This window comes from Melozone crissalis, unplaced genomic scaffold (genome assembly GCF_028551555.1).
Source record: "Melozone crissalis strain CALT ecotype California unplaced genomic scaffold, PUWL_Pcris_2 ptg000041l_1, whole genome shotgun sequence".
Lineage (NCBI taxonomy): Eukaryota > Metazoa > Chordata > Aves > Passeriformes > Passerellidae > Melozone > Melozone crissalis.
This window is the reverse complement of record NW_026535819.1, coordinates 9,798,918-9,820,999: the sequence shown is the minus strand read 5'-3', so window position 1 is coordinate 9,820,999 and position 22,082 is coordinate 9,798,918. Positions and strand designations below refer to the sequence as shown.

General features: G+C 47.4%; 1 protein-coding gene across 3 annotated transcripts in view; it reads left to right on the top strand.

The window, feature by feature from the left end:
- LOC128942071 (discoidin domain-containing receptor 2-like) overlaps positions 1-22,082 on the top strand; it is a 65,033-nt gene that overhangs the window by 26,936 nt on the left and 16,015 nt on the right. For all 3 annotated transcript variants that reach the window (XM_054284275.1, XM_054284276.1, XM_054284277.1), the window contains exons 2-10: positions 652-783; positions 5,808-5,910; positions 8,282-8,510; positions 12,970-13,117; positions 13,721-13,826; positions 15,380-15,566; positions 19,105-19,351; positions 21,182-21,274; positions 21,700-21,857. In XM_054284275.1, coding sequence (XP_054140250.1) covers positions 720-783; positions 5,808-5,910; positions 8,282-8,510; positions 12,970-13,117; positions 13,721-13,826; positions 15,380-15,566; positions 19,105-19,351; positions 21,182-21,274; positions 21,700-21,857 — 1,335 coding nt within the window. In that variant the 5' untranslated portion in view covers positions 652-719. The remainder of the gene's footprint in view (positions 1-651; positions 784-5,807; positions 5,911-8,281; positions 8,511-12,969; positions 13,118-13,720; positions 13,827-15,379; positions 15,567-19,104; positions 19,352-21,181; positions 21,275-21,699; positions 21,858-22,082) is intronic.

The window sequence follows — 22,082 nt, the reverse complement described above, 5'->3', positions numbered from 1 at the left end:
CAAAGAATTCACAAAACTGCTGACCTCCTGTTCCTTTAGGTGTTACCATGGCTTTCCAATGAAAATGCCAATTACTATTTTCCTTGTTTCCAAACAGGAAATGAAGTGTGCTCACCTGTGTGAATGCATATGCACTTTTGGCAGCAGTATGGATGTGCAGGGAGAGATTATTTTCACCCTGCTTTGGACCTTTATCTTAAAACTGTGTGGCAAGCTCCAAGATGCCTGCTTGGCTACTTGGTGCCAAGGTTCAGGTGGATAAAGCCTGCTTGGGGAGCCTGGTTGGACTCAGGTTCATTTGTAGCTGTTCACTATTTGTGAATTTAGTAAGGAAAGTGAAGTAATAATGAGGGAGAGATTTCTTTGCAGTGGACTTGTTTAATTGCAATTAAAAGGGTGCATCCATCCACCCAGGAGCCATGGCAGCTGAGGGCCTGGCAGATGGATTGCACTGGGAGCTTTAGGGGTGGTGTGGACAGTCAAGTGATCACTGGTTCCTCTCTAAGGCTCTGGTCTGGTGATGAGCAGAGCAGGGCTGAGGTCAAAGGCACTCTTGAAGGCAGGGAAGATTGCCCAGCCCATCACGAGGCAATGACACAGAGCAGCCCTGTCCCTGGAGGACTCATCCTCTCTCTTTGCTTTGTCTTTCAGAGATGTAGATGACAGCTGCTGCCCTTGAAGGACTCATCTGACCCTGTGCAGCACCTCCAGTTGCTACCATGATCTTCTGCATGCTGCTGCTGGCCTCCCTGCCTGAGCCCTCTGGCGCCGAAGTCAACCCTGGTAGGAGCTGCCAGGCTGGGAGGGGACTCCTGGTTTACCTTCTGTGTGCTCCTTCTCTCCTTTCTTTGCCTCTCCTGGGGATTGAGGGTGAGGGCTGTATGCAGAGATAATCACTGATACAGTTCCCAAATGTCCTCTGGGCTGAGATATTGCTGGGCAGCTGTGCTGGGGTGGGACACTCCTGCCAGTCCCTGGAAGGCACAGGGACATTGTCCTTGTCCTTTCTCTGCCCACCCAGGCCTGTCCTAGGCTCTGAATTTCCCTCCATGACTTTGGCTGTGTGTCTGCAGAGCAAACCTCTCTCCAGAGTGGCTCAGAGGTTCTGTGCTTGCTGTGGAAACAAACTTCCAGTTAGCAAAGCATCAGCCCCAGCTGTCCTGCCAGCAAGGGGCATTCTGGAGAGAGAAGTGTGGAAGGACAGATTTAAACCGTGCCTGGCACAAAGATAGGATGAAGATAGGGATATGAGCCTGAGTCCCTGTGGAGGGCAGGACCATTTATCCTACAGCACTTGGCAGGAGACAGCCATGATGGAGATGAGTAAGATAATGGTCTGCAATGTGTTGCAAAAGTTACTGTAATGAGGTGTTTTGAGTCTGTGAAACAAATGAGTTTAATCCTTTTGCAGCTTGGCTGAAGGTATGGTGAGGCAGCAGTGCTACCCTGAGGGCCTGGGCTGGCTCTGTTTGTGTGGAGCCCTTTGTGGCTGGCTCTGACCCTGCTCTGGCCTGTGGATGTTTGCAGAGGTTTGAGGTTGTGCTGCAAACAGCCAGAAGTGAAGTGAGGGTTGTGTGGGAACTCAGCAGCATTCAGCATTCCTGTGCTCCCTGTTGCACAGCGTTCCCTGCACCACACACACCCCCAGCCTGGGACTGGGGCTGCCATCTGCTCCTGGTGTCAAACCTCACAGAGGAGAGGGAGGGCAGCAGGGCCAGCCCTGGGCAGGTTCCTTTGGGTGGGGGTTGGTACAGGAGCAGCTCTTCCACACAGCTCCAGGGAGGCTGGGCTCTGAGCACAGCTCTGTGATCCTGCAGGAATCTTCTGTTGCAGACAACTTTTATGAAAAATTCTTCCCTTAGGATTTTTCCTCCTGAGAAGCTGGGAGGCCTCAGGAACAAAATGTAAACAATGGTTATCTGCTGCTGTGGAATGCAACAGGTGCATCTGTAATTGGCCCATGTTGGTTGTTTCTAATTAATGGCCAATCACAGTCAGCTGGCTTGGACTCTGAGCCACAAACCTTTGTTATCATTCCTCCTTATTCTATTCTTAGCTAGCCTTCTGATGAAACCTTTTCTTCTATTCTTTTAGTATAGTTTTAATGTAATATATATCATAAAATAATAAATCAAGCCTTCTGAAACATGGAGTCAGATCCTCATCTCTTCCCTCATCCAAGAACCCCTGTGAACCCTGTCACAATCTTCCATCCAGAAATAGCCCCCCACACCTCTGAGCTCTGCCTGTGCCATCCTCAGGCAGCTTTGCTTCCTCAGCTCCCCCAGCTGCTCTGGTGCCTCTGCCTGGTGCTGGCTCTGCTCTTCCCACACAGATTCCAGCACCTTGGCCCAGCTGGTGACTCTGATGCCACAGGCTCCATGGGTTATCCTGCCCTCCTGGTGTGCCCCAGGGCCAGCCTGAAGTGTGTCCTCATTGCCCTATAACCCACAGGGGCTGCTTTGGGGCTGATTTCAGACCTGTGCAGCAGGGTCCTGCTGAGGCTCTTGTCTGCTTCCCTGACAGACAGGCTGGGCCACCTCTCTGAGCCCCAGGCTCTCCTGAGTGCCAAGTGAAGGGTCCTGGTGCCACCTGAACAGAACCCAAGGATGGTTTTGCTCAAAACAGGTGCATTTGGTGAGAGCCTCATGCTGCTGGTTTTGGTGAGAGCTGTGGCCACCTTCAGAGTGCATCCCTCAATGCCAAGGACACTCTGGGTTCTGCTGCCAGCCCTGGGGTTGTGACCAAGTGGGTTTTGTGCAGGGTTGCACAAAGACTCAGTCCCCCAGAGTCCTCCCCAAGCAGCTCCATCTGGCACTGCTGGCCAGTGTGTGTGAACTTTAAATAAGGTGTGAGCACACAGGACTGCCTCTGCAGCAGCACAAAAAGCTCTTTCTGCTCTCTGATGCTGACCCCACCCTTTTGGAACATCTCTGTGCATTTACCCACAGCTCAGCAGCAGGTCAGGGTGTGCTGGGACAGGTGAGATGAAGACGGCCAGGGCTGGTTTGGCTCCCAGATAACCTGGATGTGCAGTGTGGGAGCTGTGACTGGGGCTCCTGGCTGGATCCCAGCAGACACCACTGCTCTGGATCCCAGCACCCCACCACTTGGAGAAGGAAAACCAGGAAATGGTATTGAAGTCTTGGGCTGGAGTTTCTCATTAATCTGTACCTTTTCTTGCACCCTAAATTGAAGACTTCAATTTTTCAGCCTTGGTCTTCATCAAAGACAGGAGCAAGAGCATCCAATCAAGACATGGTGCAAGCAGCTTTTAGAGGGCAGGTTAATGAGTTTTAGGCTGTAGACTTTTGATGAGATTTAAAGAGTTAGGAACTAACAGTGGTCTAGTTGCCAACATTTTAGTCAAAAGTACAAAAGCTGTTATAATTGAAGACTGAAGTCTGATTTCCAGCAGACACCACTGCTCTGGATCCCAGCACCCCTCCATTGCTCTGGATCCCAGCAGACACCAGTTCCCTCCAGGGAATTCAGGCCCCCTGACCAACCCCAGGTGAATGTTGGTTTGTCCAGGTGCCATCCATGTGTCACACAGAGACCTCTCCACTGCTGCCTGGTTGTTTGAGTCCAGGGAGAGAGACACCACACACTGAGTTCACCTGAGGGGAAGCTGCTGTCACCCTGTGGGTGATTCCAGGGCCCCCCACCCCTCTGGCTCTGGCTGAGCTGGCACTCAGCTGAGCTTTACCCCAGGGATACCCCCAGCTCACTGCAGCTTCCAGAGCCACTGCTTGGGTATTTTTTTGCTTGTGGTGGCTGTGAGTTTCTTCAGCTGGTTTGTTGAACTCATGGGAAACTGTGGCATTGGAGTGTTTAATAGGTTAAGGATTTATATTCTGTATTTGAACTCTTCTACCTGACCTTTTGATTCATCCTGGTTCTGGTGTTCTGGGAGACAGCAAGGATATCTATTGTTCAATGTAAATTATCTTTTGTCATATTTCAGTGATCCCTTTTGTAAAGATGAGGCTGCAGATCCTTCCTTCATCATCTGTGTTGCCTTCTCTGCCTTTTGATGATGGAAGGAAGGAGCAAGAGCTCTATTCCTTATCTGCCTGGCATCTGGCCATGGATACAGGCAGTGCTGTAATGCTAATTCTAGTTTGTTTTATAGGTATTCCCACTATTTAAAAAATATTAAATTAATATAAAAGCATTAAAATATTATAATTTAAATATTTGCTATTTAACAGTACAAAATATTGAATTTATTAAATAAATATTTCATATTTATTACTATTAAAATATTCAATATTTTTAAAATTCAATATTTAAAATATTAAATAACCTGGTATCATTAGTGAATGTTGTCACCTCACCAGCTATCTCCTTTTCCCAGTAATTTAGGAATGCTTAGCACATCACACATTCACTGATCCAGTGCCTAACAGCTGCAGGCAAACCCTGTTGAAGCCCCAACCTCTGTTTGCAAGCATTTCTACATCAGATCTGTCGGGCACTGATTCAGCCTGAGGTGCTTTATTCTGTGTAGTGATAACAGCATTCAGGTTTTCATCCCTCTGTCTTGTAGCTTCTGAAGCTGCTGAATGGATTTCATGGAATGGCAGAATCTCCTGAGTTGGAAGGGACCCAGGAGGACCCTTGAAGTGCAGCTCCTGTTGAGCTGGGTCCAGGTTTGGTACGAGGGTGGCAGGAGATCATCTCCAGGGTCCCTTCCAACCCAGCCCACCTGGGATTTTGGGAACTCAGGAGGGCACCCAGGGTACCCTGCCTGAGGAGAGGCAGCCAGAACTGCTCTAATCTTCAGATTTAGAGTTTGCCCAAACATCTCTGGTATTCCAGGACATGTTTAAAGAGAGAGAGCCTCGAGGCCAGCTGGGATTTGTCAGCTGCATTTTCAGGGTTCTCTTGTGGGATGCTTTTGGGGATCCCTGGCCTGAGCCAGGTGTGTCTGTGGTCCATGGAGGCACCAGGTGTGAGAGCATTCCCAGGCTGGGTGAAATGCTGGCTCCAGCTGGGGCAGGAGCAGGCTGGGATGAGGCAGGATGGATGGACAGGGGCTCAGGGTCAGAGGGAACTGCAGCCTGCAGTGCCAGGACACAGCAGATGTTTCCATGACTTCTCATCTCTAATAGATGTTTAACTTCTCCCCTGTATCTGCACTGCTGAAGGTAATAACTGTTCCCATTTGAGCACAAGTCAAGCATCCACTTTGTTCCAGGGGAAGAATAATCTTGGATAAAAAAGCTTCATTTTTATGTCACATCATTATTGATGAATAATTTCCCATTGTAAAATGGGGCCATTCAACAGTAACTATAATACAATACAATACAAATTATATTATATGTATTATATTATATTAGTTATATTATATACATTACATTATATGATATATATCATATTGTAGCATAATTATAATATATATTATATATTATATGTTATATATTATATATAATACATTATATAATGTATTATATTATGTATTATATATTATTTTATATTATAATATATATAATAATATATTTGGGATTTCATGCTCTTAAAATGTTTCTTTGTAAAGTTTTTGCTTTGCTGGGCTCTGAATGATACTGTTAGTCTAATGCATCACTTATAATTTCAATTTGTGATAATTATGATGTATTTTATCCTTTTTCTTTTTGCATTCTTTTGCATTCAATTATTTTTTTTGCATTCTTCTTGCATTTTAGCATTACCATATTTATTCTCTGGATGTGACAACCTTTTAATTTAACTTGCGTGGTGATTTTGAAAGGGATGAGTGCTGACCTTTGTTGTTTGCTTGCCTGTGTTGCCCTTTGCAGCCATCTGTCGTTATCCCCTGGGGATGCACGAGGGCACCATCAGGGATGAGGACATCACAGCTTCCAGCCAGTGGTACGACTCCACAGGGCCCCAGTATGCACGGTGGGTTCACCTCTCACTCCTCATTTCATCCTTTGTTGGTATAAGGATCTCCTCAAGCCAGGTCTTGTAAGCTTTTGGAGGTGTATTTCGCACTTAAGATAGCTCAGCTACTTTAGAAGGCATAAAATCAGCAGGATGGCTTCTGTGGTAGTGTTTGAAACAGAAAAATTTTAATAAAAGGCAAAATAACAAAACTCTTTACAGAGAAAAACTGAGTTAGGTGCAAGAGGGTTTTGCTCCTAGTAAAACACTTCACAAAAGTGATTTGTTTTATTGTTCTCTTTTTTTTTCTAGTAAATTGCTCAGGCAAAACTTTTTAGCTCTTGTCTAATTAACTATCCTGAAGTTTAAAGTGAAATCCCTTAAGTCCTATGAGGTGTCTTTTTCGTTAATTAAAGAGAAAAACTTTTGAGCTTTTTTTCCTTTTTAAGAAGACAAAAGATAGTTTTGTCACTCTGTCAACAAAGAGCACGTTCTTACACTTGTTTTCCCCTAGATACCCAAGATATGGTGGAGGAAGAAGATCCCCCACCCTTAAAACCTTGTTTGCTGCTTTTTGTATTTAATCTGGGTAGTGCACAGTGAAAGGCCAGGGGGCCATGGCAATGGACACAGCTGTGATACAGGAAATTCTGGTTAAAGATAAAAGGGAATATTCTGGTTAAATATTAAGGGAAAAAAACCCTTCTCCATGAGGATGAAGTGGTGGGAGGGGGACCCAGAGAGGTGGTGGTGTCTCAGTGTTTGGGGACTTGTCTGTACCAGGCCTTGAGGAGCACAGGAACTGCCCTGCTGTGAGCAGGGGATGGGGCTGCAGGCTCAGGCTTGCCTCTGAGCCCATCTTTCAGTCACTCTGAATAAATCTCCAAAGGATTTGTGACTTACGGGTCAGCCAGGGACAGGGCCCTTGGGATTCTCATGCAGTGCTTTAAACTAAATCATAGGAAATCCTTTACAAGGATGAACTTTTCAACAGCATCCTATTGAGGAAATGAGCTGTGCTCACCCTGCCTCAAAACCCTTGGAAATGCAGAGTTAAGGAATTGTTAAGTAAGCAGCTAAATTATTTTCTTCGCTGTCAAGGAGGCTTACAGTTTTTACTATAATCTTTGCTTTTCTCTTTTTTTGGTAATTTTATTTCTCTGAAAGCTGTTAACTGATGTTTCATCAAAGAGTTGTAAATGTGAGTTTGCTTGGAATGGCTTGTAGTGGTGATATCAAACATTCCTACAGCTTTGGTGCAAGTCAAATAGAAATTTCAGTTTGAGTAAGTAATGTAAGTATCAAATGATACTTAGATTTTTGTGATGAATTCAGGCACTCCAAAATCATAAAATTCTCCTAGTGCTCAAATATTATTTTTTCTTAGTCTGTGGTAGAGCAGTGATGCTGTGTGCTGTGTTTTTAATGGTGTGTGAGCAGCCTGTGGGTCTGAAAGCTGGGAGATTTTTCCTCTGAGTGTCGCTTATGTCCAGTGCTGCAAACACTGTGAGCATCACTTGCCATCTGTTACCATCCTCTCCTTGCTGGGTGTCCACAGGGTGAAGGCATGAAGCTGGTCTCATGTGGTGAGAGGTCAGAGCTGTCCCATGCAGGTGTCTGTCCCTGTCACTCCAGTCACCCTTCCTGCCTTTTTTGGATCTTTACTTGTTATTCCAGTGTAAGAAAGTCCTGCACCAACAGCTGACCAGCCAGAGATGAAAATCTTCTCTGGCCTGAGCCTTGACCTGCAGTGTCTCCTCCTGGGTACCACCTTCCCTGCTGCCCTCACTGATCCCATCAGTTGGAGATAAATTTGTCACAACTACATCTCTCACAATGTTCAGCAGAGACCTTCCCCCCACTCTCCTAGCAGCATCCTACACCAGCAGCTCTGATGACTGCAGGAAATGTGAAATATGCATTGGAATGACCCAGAAAAATTCCAAACAGATCTTTTCTTGCTAAAATGTGTTTTTAAGATGGCTCATCTTTGAGCTTTGTAGAGCTGCAAGAGGTGGTCAAGCAGAAGTTCAGGCCTTACCATGTGGGGTTTAGGAGCAGTGAGGATGCACTTGAGCAGCAAGGTGCTACAGAGCAGCCAGCAGTTCCCTGCTGAGCAGCAGGGTTGTTTCTGATCAATGTGGAAATTCATGTCTGGGGGAAAAATTACTCCAAGCAGTTAATGAAAGGTATCTGGGGCTGAGGAGCTGTTCTGTATGGGGCAAACCTGTAGGATTTGAGTCTCAGCTGACCATTATCCCAAAGGGCAGAGGCATTTGGTAGCCATTGCTGGTTTTGTTGCTTCCTCCCAATCCTCAAAGTTGCACGTGTTCCCTCAATTAATAATCGAAAATCTGACTCCTTTTAATGCGTGCCGTTTTCCCCTCAGGTTACAGAGGGAAGAGGGGGATGGAGCCTGGTGCCCAGCTGGTTTGCTGGAGCCTGAAGATGTGCAGTTCCTGCAGATTGACCTGCACAAGCTGTTCTTCATCACCCTGGTGGGCACCCAGGGCCGGCACGCCCGCGCCACGGGCAAGGAGTTTGCGCGCGCGTACCGGATCGACTACAGCCGGAACGGGGAGCGCTGGATCTCCTGGAGGAACCGCCAGGGAGGGAGGGTGAGTGAGCCTGGGGCACCTGGGGCTGCAGGGCACAGCCTCCCCATCCTGTAATTGTCTGCTTTGGAAAGCCAGGTGTCTGCTAAGAAAAGCAGGACCCTCATTTGAAATGGAAAAAGTAAACCGCCTCCCTTGGAATTGTTATAATTTTGAGATTAAGGGGCTCTCAGGCAAAGATATGGGAGTAAGAATAACAGTTATTCACTAGGAAAATTAAAATACAAATGTAGTAATACAAAACAGCAGAAAACCCCCCACTGCCAGAGTCAGAGCAGTCCCTGCCCCCTGTGTGCCAGGGAGGTGTCCCAGCCCCATCCCATGGGGGCTCAGCCCTCCTGCAGTGCCAGCTGTGGCTCTGCTGCAGCAGGGATCCTGCACAAGGGGGGAGTTTTCCTCTGCAGCTCCAGGGCTGCTGCAGATGGGCCTGGGCTCCCTCTGGCCATGCAGGGCAGCAGAAAGCTGCTCCTCTGGCAATGCAGGGGGCAAAGGCTGCTGTGCTGTGCCAGGCTCAGATTGGATCCAGGCAGGAATGCTTGGCTCCTGCCCTGGGCACAGCATCTCCCCATGGGATGCTGGAATGGGATCAGCCCTGCAGGGACACTCAGTGGCCATGGACAGCAGAGATCTCCTGGAGGGAGGGTTGGCTGTGGGAGAGAGAAAGAACCAACTGCCCCATGGACAGCAGAGAACTGCCCCAGTCTGACAGATGGGGATAGAACACACACCCAGCTACACCTTGTAACCTGAGATATCCATGCATTCTACTCCATCCTGGCTCTGCGGGAGCAGCAGGTTCTGTGTCAGTTCTGTGCTTGCTGTGCATCATCTGGTCTCATCCAGCAGCCCTGCATTGTTCCTGACATGGGGAGCACTGGGCTCAGCAGTGGCCAGGACTGGAAACTCCTGCTGGGTTTGTCTCTCACACAGTTTGGGTTTTCTGGCCCTGAGTAAGGGCATGCTCAAGAGCAGCAGCTGCAGGATGTGGAATTGCTACTCAAGGTGCATCACCTCCTTTGCTCCTCAGAAGATGGGCAGGATTCTCAGCTCCTCTACTGTGGAGCTGGTGCAAGGGTGCTTTTTTCTGAGGGGGTGTTTGAAGTTTTCTTCTTTGTCCATGTCCCCTGACCTGATCTCTCAAATCAGGAGAACTGTGGCTCTTCACTACCTGTTTGTGCAAGTTCCAAATATCACATGGGTGTCCTTCTCTTAGACACTTGTTTCTAAATTGGAAGCTGCCAAGCAGATGATTGCTTTAGGGTTTAAAATTGGAGGGGGTGGCAGGGAATTAAGGAATTTCTGGGTGTCTGATGGCAGTGTTTGGTGTGTGGATGTTGAGGAGGAAGGAATTTAGAGAGTAGGAAATGTGCTGAGCCACACTCAGAGGCTTCTCTGCTCACCACAGTTGTCTCATGCTGTCTCCACACTTGCACAGAGCTGGGGCTGTGTTCATAACCTTTGTTAAATTTCCCTGGGACTCTCCCCTGCAGCTGTCTGACCTGTCACCCTGCCTCAGGCTGCCTTATGACACCTGAAGACCTAAGCCAGACTAGGGAGGTATTGGGTGTGGTGTTTCCTTGCACTGAGGGTGCTTTGGAAGTCCCAGCAGGGTCTGCAATGCAGTATTTGGTGACAGCTTTTATCTTGGTAATGAGTTATCTGCTCACCCAGACCTTTGATCAGCTGTTTGCCATTACCATTTTATTGCCCATCCCTCACATTTTGGTGCGTGCTACAAAAGCTGTTTGTGGGGTGGGAGGGGAAGTCAAACAGTGGAGAGTTCCCAGACAATGGTGGCACTGAGGGAAGGGTGAGGGTCCCTGCTTGTCACTGCACTGCAGCATGGGGTGGGTGAGGTGATGCTGAGCACCTCAGGCCAAGTGCAGCACCAAGCACTGCAGCACCTCTGGAATTGTGGTGGCTTGTGCAGAAAGGATGTCAGGACCCTCCAGCAGGGGATGAGGGCAAGCTCTGCTCTTGTTGCTGGAACCCATGGATGCCTTGAAGGAAGGGATATCATCCAGTAACCAGAACTCTCTGCAGCATCCACTCACACCTTCACTCCCAGCTGCCTGGGGGGGTCTGCAGTGGGCAGGGGTGAAATGGCAGCACCCCTCACACCCCTCGCACCCCAGCAGCCACGGGAGGAGCAGCAGCAGCTCCCACCTGCAGATCCCACCTGGGAACTCCCAGTCCCAAACAAGGGAGCACAGGAGCACCACTCTGCTGCCCAACACCATAGCAGGGAGTGTGGGAAATGGAAAGATAGAAACTTCCACAGACTGTGAAGGGTTTGATCTGTAGCCTTGGAAGAAGCTTGGATTGATGTAAAAATAAAGTAAACAGACATTAAGTAGAAAAATCATAAACTTATATTTTTAAAATTATGACTACATAGTTATAGTAAGTAAGAATATGCCTGAAGTAAGTGAGAAACTGTATTGATAAGATGGTGAAGGGTTTATAATGTAGGGAACTGTATTGATAAGATGGTGAAGGGTTTATAATGTAGGAAACTGTATTGATAAGATGCTGAAGGGTTTATAATGTAGGAAACTGTATTGATAAGATGCTGAAGGGTTTATAACGTAGGGATGTAATTGTACAGAGCAAGCTAAAAATTTGGATGTTATAATCAAATTATATCTGTGTGATAATAGCCTACTGGATAAAAATATCCACAGTGCAGTAGAAGTAAGTAAAGGTGATAGGTTAGAAAAACAAAATAAGCTTTGTGGCAGCTGTCCATTGGATTAGAAAGTTACATATTGTCTTGTAATGAAGAACTTGTGACCACTTCGAGCTATGGCCAACTGCTTGCTCTTGTAAGTCTCAGAGCCTCTGAGACTGAAGTTTATCTGAGCAATAAATCATTATTAGCCTGACTGTGGAGCCATCCCTTCAATAATAAAAGGGAGAGGTCTCAAAGTCTCTGGTGTTGAGATGACCCTGAGGTGTTGGAAAGTCTCTTTTTCCCAGCCCCACAATCAAAGAAGGAGTCAGGATTCCTCGGCTGTGCTTTTCAAGGTTGTGTATTTTCTGTTATCTATACAGAAAATAAACATAATAAAATAAATATTCATTTTCTGACCTGCTGAGGTCTGTCTAGCAAGTCGGTCCATGGCACACTGACTGCCTTCAGGGCAGTGTTAGTTTTTTATACTAAGAACTACATGTACTTTATTTACAATAATTTTCCAATACCTATCACCCCACAGTCTGTCTCTAAACCAATCCAAAAGTGCCACCATCATACAGAAGATGGCGGCTAAGAAGAAGAAAGAGGAAGGACAAGGCACGCCCAAATCCCTCCATCTTGGCTTCTGAACCCCCATTCTAAAAACCCCAAAATTCTACTTTTCCATCCCGTGACAAACTAACTATTATTGGAATAATTACCAATATAACTGGATGGGATGTGCCTGAGCTTGTGTGACCCTTGCTGCTTCACGAAAAAGCGGCAACTGTGGTGTTTCACCTCACAGACACTTTTGGCTGGCTGGGTGTGTGGTGTTTCACCCCATTTTTGGCTGGCTGGGTGTGTGGTGTTTCACCCCACAGACACTTTGGGCTGGCTGGGTGTGTGGTGTTTCACCCCACAGACACTTTGGGCTGGCTGGGTGTGTGGTGTTTCACCCCACAGACACTTTTGGCTGGCTGGGTGTGTGGTGTTTCACCCCACAGACACTTTGGGCTGGCTGGGTGTGTGGTGTTTCACCCCACAGACACTTTGGGCTGGCTGGGTGTGTGGTGTTTCACCCCACAGACACTTTGGGCTGGCTGGGTGCTGCAGCTGGGCACATGGAGACAAGTCCAGGCCTGCAGGAGCTCTGGTGGTGCTGGGATGGAGCTTCCCCCCATAACAGGGTCTGCTCCTCAGGTTTCCCTCTGACAGAGAAGCTTTAAGGTGATGGTGAAGGAAAGGAGTCGGTTCTGGTGGAGGGTTTGGATCCAGAGCTTTATTCTGGCCCACAGGCCTCTGAACCCAGCACCAGCTCCAACAGAACTCCCTGAGCCTGTGGTTGCTGTTCCTTTGAATCCCGGGGAGAGGGGCAGGGAAGGGGTAGGGAGGGGAGGGACAAAGGACACCTGGATGGCCCAATGTCCCCAGGGCTAAAGGGCATCCTTTGAATCTGCCGATCACTCAACGCCCTTCTGGAATACCAGGACTGACAGACAGTGCTGGGAGTGATCAGGGTGTGGGAAGGAGAGGCGGGGAAGAGATCTTCAGGGAGAAACCCAGGGTATCTGAGGCCAACCATGACATCACACCTCAACAAACTATCATTCTACTTAAACTCTCCTGGCTTGTAAATCTTCACACCAAGTTGGTGATTTTCTCCATGGGGTAAAATCAAAGACACAGGTGTCTTTAGCTCTGTGCCAAGGCCTCTGAGCCCCCTGACAGGGCAGCCAGAGGGATGTTCTGGGTTCCAGCAGGCTCAGGCTCTGTGTCCTGCAGGTGATAGAAGGGAACACCGACACCTACGACGTGGTGCTGAAGGACCTGCGGCCGCCCATCATCGCGCGCTTCGTGCGCCTCATCCCCGTCACCAAGGCGCCCATGACCGTGTGCATGAGGGTGGAGCTCTACGGCTGCGTCTGGCACGGTGAGCCCTCCCTGCTGCCACCTTCCTCTCCACAGGGAAAAGCAAGGCACACTTCTTCCCAAGGATTTCTGAGATTCACGTTCTCTGAACCTCAGAGAAAGGGAAAACACAATTCTTATCGCTTGCTGTGCCTGTGTTGTGCCAAAGCAGAATGAAATGTGGAGATTGTTTATCCAAAGTGAGGATGTTTTGTTTCCTTGGCCTGTCAGGGCCAAGTGTGTGTTTGTGTGTGTGTGTGTGTGTGTGTTGGGGCTATTGGGTGACAGCCACGAGATTCAGTGCAGTGTGAGCAGGTGTGTGCAGAGTGAGTGCTTGGCAGATTCAGTTTAGATGAAATGTATATAGTATAGTATAATAAAGTAATTAATTAGCCTTCTGATATCCATAGAGTCCTCCTCATTGTTCTCTCCCCTTTGTCAGAGTTGCCTTTGATTTACAATACCTCCCCAGCAGCCCTGCCTGGGGCTCCCCTGCCCCCCAGGTGTGCGGAGGGGACCCCTGGCACTGCTGTTGGTCTGTGTCGCATACAGAAATGTCACACACACACAGGTGATGGGAGGCTGCTGCTGTTGTATTTCTGAGGTGCATGGCCTTCTTTTTCAGATGGTTTGGCATCCTACAGCATCCCTGAAGGAGGGACAATAGCAGCTCCTGGCTTCCCCATTGTTTATCTGAATGACTCAACCTACGATGGCTACCAGGAACGCAGGTGGGAGAAGCTGTCCCGTTCTCTCTCTGTCACTGTGCAAATTCTTCCCTTGTCACCCTGTCACTGGTACCTTGTATATTGGAATAAATCACACAGGACTTCATTTTTCATGGTGGAAAAAATCCATTCTTTATTCACAGAACTCCCTTTTATACAGTTTTACAGACCTCATGTGTGTCACTCCCATTGGTCAGGAGCTTTCTTGCCAATTACTTTATTGGTTATTAACAAGTTGCTATTCTGTATGGATTTGTCACTCAAACCCTCGGTGTGTACGTGCAGGAAAAGTCCTTTATGAGAGATAGAAAAAAAACCCCAACTATCTAACAGTATAAAAATAGTTTATACAGGTATAAGTTGTTTTTCACTCAGGAATAAACTGTTATGCTAATGAACTGCTCTCACTAAGATTGTTTTCACATAGGGAATTAGAAAGGGCTAGCCCGACAAGGAGAGCAGGTTTGATTTTATGAAGCCTTTCTGTATGATTTTCCTACCTTATGGCAACACCAAACACTTCTTCATGCTTGTAGGACGTTGGAAAATGCTGTGTAACAAAATCTTGATATAGAAATATCTGTTGGTTTCAAGCTGGGCTGACATAGTAGAGCTTGGATGTTTTTTAAAAAAAAGGGTTTTTATGTACAGAATAGGTGTTGCATGTTCAGCACAAACTTAGGAACCTGGGCCTGCTGGACAGCTGGTCCCTGTGAGTGTCAGGGAGCTGCAGATGTAGGCACAAAGCCCAACCTGCTAAGCCAGGACTCCTTGAAACTACTTAACCTCTATTCATGTGCCTGACTGGTAGGAATCTGCCTCTTCCAGCTGTTAATCCTGGTTTGCAGTTCAAAGGCACCTGCACCTGTGCTGTAGTGACAGGAAGGCTCACCTGGGGTGGACTTGCAGAGACAAGGACTTGCAGAGGGGTCAGAATTGTGCCACACTGGCATCTTCTACTCTGGAACAGTGCTGGGAAACTCTGTGAGGGGCTCTGCATCCTCACACAGGAGTGGGGTGAGGCAGGGTCCTGGCAAAGAGTCCAGTCAGCCTTGGAAAGAGCCAGTAACACTCTTCACAGGAGCAATGCCAGAAATGATCCTGGTTAGGCCTGGCTGTGGCTCATGAGCTGCCCATGGTCTCACTTCCCACTTTCCTGCCTTTCTGTGCCTGCCTGCCTGCAGGATGTTCCCCCAACAGAGGATGGAGCAGTGTTCTGCCATGCCTGGTGAGATGCTGCAGCTCCAGCTCTGTTGGCAGAACACACATTGTCATTTTCCTCAGTCTCTGTTTTTGTTCTCTAAGGCTCTGCCTGTAGCTCAGCTTTGCTGTTGGTTCTTCACAGAAGTGCAAAAACTTCTGCCTTTTCCCAAGCTGGGAATGATACTAAAATCCCAGCCCAAACAACATCCAGGTGGTGCTGCATGGGAGCAGTGAGGGAGTTCTTGCCCAGGATGGGTTGAGAGCAGGAAAATGGAAGTTTTGCTGGTACCAGTTGAAAGATGCACGTGGTTTCCCACTGGAGCTCTGGCTGACTGTTGGTTCTCCTTGGCCAGGCACCTGTATGGAGGGCTGGGCCAGCTCACAGATGGAGTTCTGGGGCTGGATGACTTCACCCAGAGCCACCAGTACCGCGTGTGGCCGGGCTATGACTACGTGGGCTGGAGAAACGAGAGCTTCAGCACGGGCGCCGTGCAGATGGAGTTCCAGTTTGACCGTCCCAGGAACTTCACCTCCATGAAGGTAACCCAGCCTGCTCCCTCTCCAGGGGACAGCCTGTGGGGCTGGGGGCTCCCAGCTTGCCCCTTTGGAGCATTGAATGGGTTGGAAGGGACTTGAAGCTCCACCCTCTTCCACAGGCAGGGACACCTTTCCCTAGACCAGGTTGCTCCAAGCCCCATCCAACCTGGCCTTGAGAACTCTAACCAAAGCAGAGTTCTCTTCCAAGAGAACTCTTCCCAGTTGAGAAGAGTTTTGAGTTCCACAAACTCTTCCCAATTCAAGTGCCTCCTGTATCCAGAATCTGAGCAGGAGATGTCCCAAGTTTTCCAGCGTAGACAGGTGAAGCAGGTGAGCACTTGCTTCTTCAGAGCTCAGGCTCTCCTCCCTGTAGGTTCTCCTCCCTCAGGTTCTCCTCTCAAGTATTTGGCTTGAAGGAATAAAAAACAGACACCTGAAGAGTTTTTAGGCAGCTGAGATGGATTTAGGATGTAGGATTTACTGACCCTTGAGGTAAAGGAACGTGGCTGTGCTTCCATTTTGACCAAACATTTCTCTGGGTGCCTCAGCCTGTGCTTGTGCTGTGGGAAATTCTTTAAACACACAGGAAAAGCACGAGTTGAACTTTGAGTCTGTAGTAAACAGCAGGATCTTTTAAAAAGGATTGGTGGCTTCTCTTGTAGAGATTTCAAATGAAGGAGAACCCACCACATCCTTAAGTAAATTGTTTTGGTGGTTACTTACTCTGGTTTTATTTTGTCTATTTTTAGCTTGCAACCCTTGGCTGTTTGCCTGCTTTTGCTGGCAAAAAAAGAGCCCTGCCTTCTCAGGAACCTTCTGCTTCTAAACCATGATTAAACCACTCTTTTAATCTTTGCTTCAGTAAACTAAGCTGGCAGATTTCTCAGTGCCTTCCTGGTGAGACCAAGGGTCATTTTTAGAGCAGTCACCCAATCCTTTCTTTCTTTGCTGATTACTCTTTTTGGTACAGAATTTGGATCTGGATTCAGGCTTTCCATCAAATTGCATAAAAGAATGGTACCAATTTCCTGCTTTTGGACGATTCCTCTTTGTTTGTGAATCTTGTGATGATATTAATCCTCCAAGCCAAGAGAGAGGGAGCCAGTGGTCATTAAGGCTTTGGGATCGTGCTAAAAATCAGTTCCAAGTTATTAGTGTCCAGGATAAAGGTCCAGTGTGGAAAGCATCACTTAGATTTTGTCCCTGAGTTCACTGCCCTGACATGAGTCAGTCCTTGAGATTATTTTAGGGAACTCCCTCCCTCCTTCCTATGTAGTTTATTTTATTGCTGGTGATTCTGCTGTCTCCCTCAGGCCATTGAAAAAAGCAGCAAATAATTTTGGTTTAGGAATGCATTCCTCTTAGAAAAACAGAGAAGAATTTCTGCCTTAAATTTTGTAAGACTTACTAGTTGATAATGTTTAATCAAATTAATATAATACACAAGCCCACACTATGCTAATTGGGGACAGATGCCTTCCAAAAATCTTTCTCATAAACACAACCATCCTGATAAACCAAACACATCAGATCATAAGAAGAGCTATTTCATCTAGCATCTAATTAAAAAGCTGTTCTGATTAGCATAAATTAATCTTCATTATTTATTGAATGTTGCTCCTTCAGCTTTGCATTTCTTTTGTACAGGCCAAGTGGTCTGTGGATAATTTTTGCATCTTCTTATCTGATAGCTTTATCCCAGTCCTCTGAGCTTTCCCAGTATCCAATAAACTATTAAAAATTAATGTCAGTAACATTGCAACTGCATTGCATAGGCTTGCAGGCTGTAAAATTGGACTTTAGTAGAAGATGTTTGCAATAGAAAATGTCTCTGTGTCAGTCCAGGATGGAAACAAATCCAACTCCTGTCCAAATAAGGCACAAATTGTATATTCCAGCCATGAGGCTTTCCTGCCTGCTTATGAATGGCTGCTTCTCCTTATTGAATAACGTTGTCTCAGCTTCATCTGGTCTTAATTACATGCAAATACCCTCCTTTTGTCTTTTTGCTGCTCATCAGGCCTGTTGTCCTCATTAGTGCTTCACTGCAGGACCTTGCAGAGGCCAAGCAATTAATGGGGTTCAGGGCTGTAGGGGATTTGGGAACTGCTGCTGTCACAGTGGCAAATATTCCACAGTCACCAGGAAATCATTCCTGGGGTCTCTGGGAGGGGCTGGGCCACTGTGGCTGTGGGAATGGAGCAGGCTGAGGGGTGCTGAAGGCTTTGAGTCACCTTATTTCTGCTGGCTGTTGGTCAGTGGCCACAGAGCTGAGATATTGTGGTCCTGAGCTTAACAGAACTGCAGATTCTGAGCATAACAGAGTTCAACCTGATGCTGAGCCACCAGGAGAATGAGATGGATGCAGGCTTAGGTGATGGTTTCCCTAAAACTCAGACCCTTAGTTGTCTTCAAGGTGTGCAACCAGAGCAGGGGTATGTGAGGGGAATATCTGCTTGAGTTTGTCCTGGTTTGTGGCTTAGGTTGCAGCTGCTAAAAGTTTCTAAATGCAAAGAAATTTGGGATACAATTCTTATCTAATGGCAGAGATCAATTGTGATATGTCATAGCTCAAGCTGGTCCCTCAAGAGAGGGACCAAGGACAAAGAAATCCCTGGGACTCCTCATGCCAGGAGGGACAGAAGAAGAATCCCAGGGCAGTATCAGGGTCTGAATTTTCCATGCTCTTCTCTGTTTCATCACCAAATGGCTGCTGTGCCATTGTTTCCACACTGGCCTCTCAGACTGGTTTCTGTGGGGGATTTGGTGGGTTCAGTAGTTAATTTTTTAACATGCTTGTTCCAGTTCACAGACCAGGATCTATGGGCTGTCCACCCCAGTTATTGATCTTTGAGTAATATTTAAGCTGCAGGTTTGTTATTCTAACTATTATTAATGATCAGATTGTTACATACAAGTTTCACTACAATCCATCTTTACTTTTATTCATGATCAGATTATTAGCTCCAGGGCTCTTTCAAATCCATCTTTGATTTGAAGAACAGAGCCATGTAGTTCAGATAAAGTTCAGCTTGTGGCCTAACAATTCCAGCTACTTATGTCAAGCAATTCAAATAATACCAAATTTTTAACACTAAGAGTTTAGGCGTGTTTTTCCTTTCCCTTCTTATGTTAAAGGTTCAAAGAGAATTGGTCTGCAAGGCTTTAGATTAGTATGATTAATCAACTTTGGGTAACCCTTGATTAAGGAGTGGACGGTACCCAAAATTGATTAATTGTACTAATCTAAAGTTAACTATTGATTAATCAATCAAAGGTTTGCTTGATTGATTTTTATATGGGCCTTTTGAAGAGCCTGCCAGGATCTGACCATTAGTGTAGCTTTTGCAGGTAAAATTCAGAGCTGTTTCAGAGCAGCTTTTTGCCCAGAGTGCTCATTGCACACTGGGAGAAGTCACTCATTCTGCATTCATAGAGGGACATACTGGGAATGGAAAATTTTCATGAGTGGAACACCCTGGGGGCTTGATTTAGGTGCCAGTAAATCTCCTCTGTAATGGATCCCCTCTCCTTTTCCCAGGTGCACTGCAACAACATGTTCTCCAAGGGGGTGAAGATCTTCCAGAGGGTGGAGTGTCTGTTCAAGCCCAGGCTGATCGCAGACTGGGAGCCCGAGCCCGTGGGGGTGGCCACGGTGCTGGATGACAAAAACCCCAGTGCCAGGTTTGTCACCGTGCCCCTGCAGCAGCGCGTGGGCAAGGCCATCCTGTGCCGCTTCTACTTCGCTGACACCTGGATGATGATGAGCGAGATTTCCTTCCAGTCAGGTGAGGCTCCTGTCAGGGTCCGTCCTAGTGGACAGATGACCTGATGGTTCGTAGGAATGATCTCAGAGTGCAAAACACCAACACGGTACAAGGGGGTTTGCAGTGATAATCAAAACAAATGCAGTTTTATTGAAATAACTACAGCAAAAATGCGATAGAGGGATTAAGGGAGAGAAAAAGAGAGAGAAAGAGAGAGAGAGAGAGAGAGAGGGGATATAGCTACCAACACAGAGACGAAGTCCTTTGGTCCAGTCCAGTCGAGGGTCTGCCTGCTACGCTGGGGAGATCTCAAAGGCTCTGGCTAACTCAGAGGTTTTTATTACTGAAAATTGTGGGGGGGGGAACAGATACAATAGGGAACAGATGTAACAGGTAGTCTATGTTCTCAGCAGTAAATGACAGCCATTGTTTTCTTGCTCCAGTGGTCACAACCTGCAGGCAAACATCTCGCTTTGGTCAGCTTGCCTCCCCCACACACCTCCCCCGGGCTGGGGGTTTCAGTCCCAGTCCTTGGAAGGAGCAGAGGGGCCTGTTAGGAGTTTCATGTCTCAGTCCTTAGTGGAGAAGCTTCTTACATCTCAGTCTGTCTGTCACAGTGGTTGTAAAACAGATGAGGGTCTTCTGTGAGAGACCACCTGAAACTCAGGAGAAGTCCAGCCAGGCCGAGAGCTGGGACAGCTTCCAGAGCTGCTATGCAAACGGGGCTCTTCTTAGCATACAGCAAACACTCCTGTGAAAACAATAGCTCAACACTGAGCTTTCAGGTCTCAGGGCCCGTGGAGTGTGACTTTTCTCCTTCAGAGCCAGATATAGACGGGGGGGGGTCTTCTCTTCAGTGGTCTCCCAAGGACGATCGTGAGGCAGATGAGGGAAAATTAGGACAGACTCTCACAGCTCTCACAGCCAGGCACTCCTGGGGAGCACAGGAGCTGCTGTGGCAGTGCAGGGTGTGTGGGGTGGATGGGACAGTGGCTGCACAGGGGCAGGAGGAGGTTGTATCTCAGTCTTGGGTTGCTGTTGATAATTGCTGCCCCAGATGTGCAGGATGTCTCTGCTTCGGCTCACACAGCTGAAGAACGAGTCTGGACTCTTCACTTTTCAGTCTTGAGGTCGTTTATTAATTCTTACCTATAAAATTTTCTTTCTGCCCAGCTGAGATCTGCGCACCATATTTACACTTAATTCCCAATACCTATCACCTGTGTTAGACAGTGCACTTCTACTCTAAACCAATCCCAAAGTGCCAACAGCACTGCAGAAAATGGAGAACAAGAAGAAGGAGAAAGGCTGGGCACGGCCGGATTCCTCCATCTTGCCCCCTGAACCTCCATTCTTAAAACCCCAAAATCTACTTTTTCACTTAAATGTTAGTGAATTTATCATTTAAGTAGAAAGATAAATTCACTGTCATTTTACTTAAACTTTCGTGGCTTGTAATCCTTCATATAAAGGTTGGTAATTGTTTTTGCCAAGGGTTAAATCAAAGGCACAGGGGTCTTGGGCTCTGTGCCAAGATCTGACAGGGTCTCCAGTCCTCCAGGGCAACCAGAGGAATATTTTGGGTTCCCACAGTTGTACAACCAACAGGACTGACAGGGAAAGGTGTGGCTGTAGCTTTCTACTCCAAAGTCTTTAATCAGCTGTAGTGAGAGGACATTCCTGAGGGAGGAATTCCCTGGGTGCTGCTTGCTGATTACCTTGCTGTCAGCAGCTCCTCCTGTTCCTGAAGTGCTGCCTGAACAGCAGCCCCATCCTGGGCTGGGATTGCAGGGAATGCTGGCAGGAGCAGGGAGGGCTTGCTGGGCTGACACTCTGCCCTTCCTTCCACAGACATGGAGAGTGTGAATCCCAGTTTTGTCACAGCAGCCACAAGCACCACGGAGCTCCTGGAAACAGAGCACAACGCTACTGAGGGCACCTGGGGTAAGGAATTCTGCCCCTTGGCCATGCCAGGGGCTCAGCTGTTGGGGAATTTCACAGGAACATCCATTTCTGGAGGTCTGGAGATGGCCTGATCAGTGCCTGGCTTGGCCAGGGCTGCCCCAGAACGTGGGCTGGGGACTTGTGTGGAGCCACTGAAACTCTGAGCACTGTCTGCTCTAGGATGGATCCACTGCAGGAATGTTCTGCTCACAGCAGTCTTTGATTGCAGAAGTTCTCTGCACAGTTCTTAGCTCTTTGAGCCTCCAAAATGAGAAGTTCTGCTAAGAGCAAAATGTGAACACAGCTGGTGTTAATGTTCAGGGAGCTGCCCAAGATCTTTTCTCTACCTGTAGGCTGTAGGGAGTTGGCTGGCACAGAAAACCTCTGGTGCTTTAACCCCAGATTCTCTTTCTCTGTGATTACAGGAACCACATCTTCTGTCACCAGCACCTGGATAGGGGAGAAGGCAGATGACTCCAACACCTCCATCCTCGTGGGCTGCCTTGTGGCTATCATTCTGCTGCTCCTGATGATTATAATCATCATTCTTTGGAAGCAATATGTTCAAAAAAGGTTGGAAAAGGTAATACAATGGGGCTGTTTTGTAGACACAAGCTCAGAACTAATCATTAACCCTAATGAGCTCAGAACAATGTGAAAAGCACAGCTCCATGGAGTGGCTAAAGCTGCTGTCACAGCAGGGGAGGATGCCAGCCCTGTCCAAGATATTACTGGAAGTTGCTGTGGTTGCAGCCAAGGCATTACTTAACAGCTGAGCATTGCCTCAGTGTTTTGGTTTGGTTTTCCC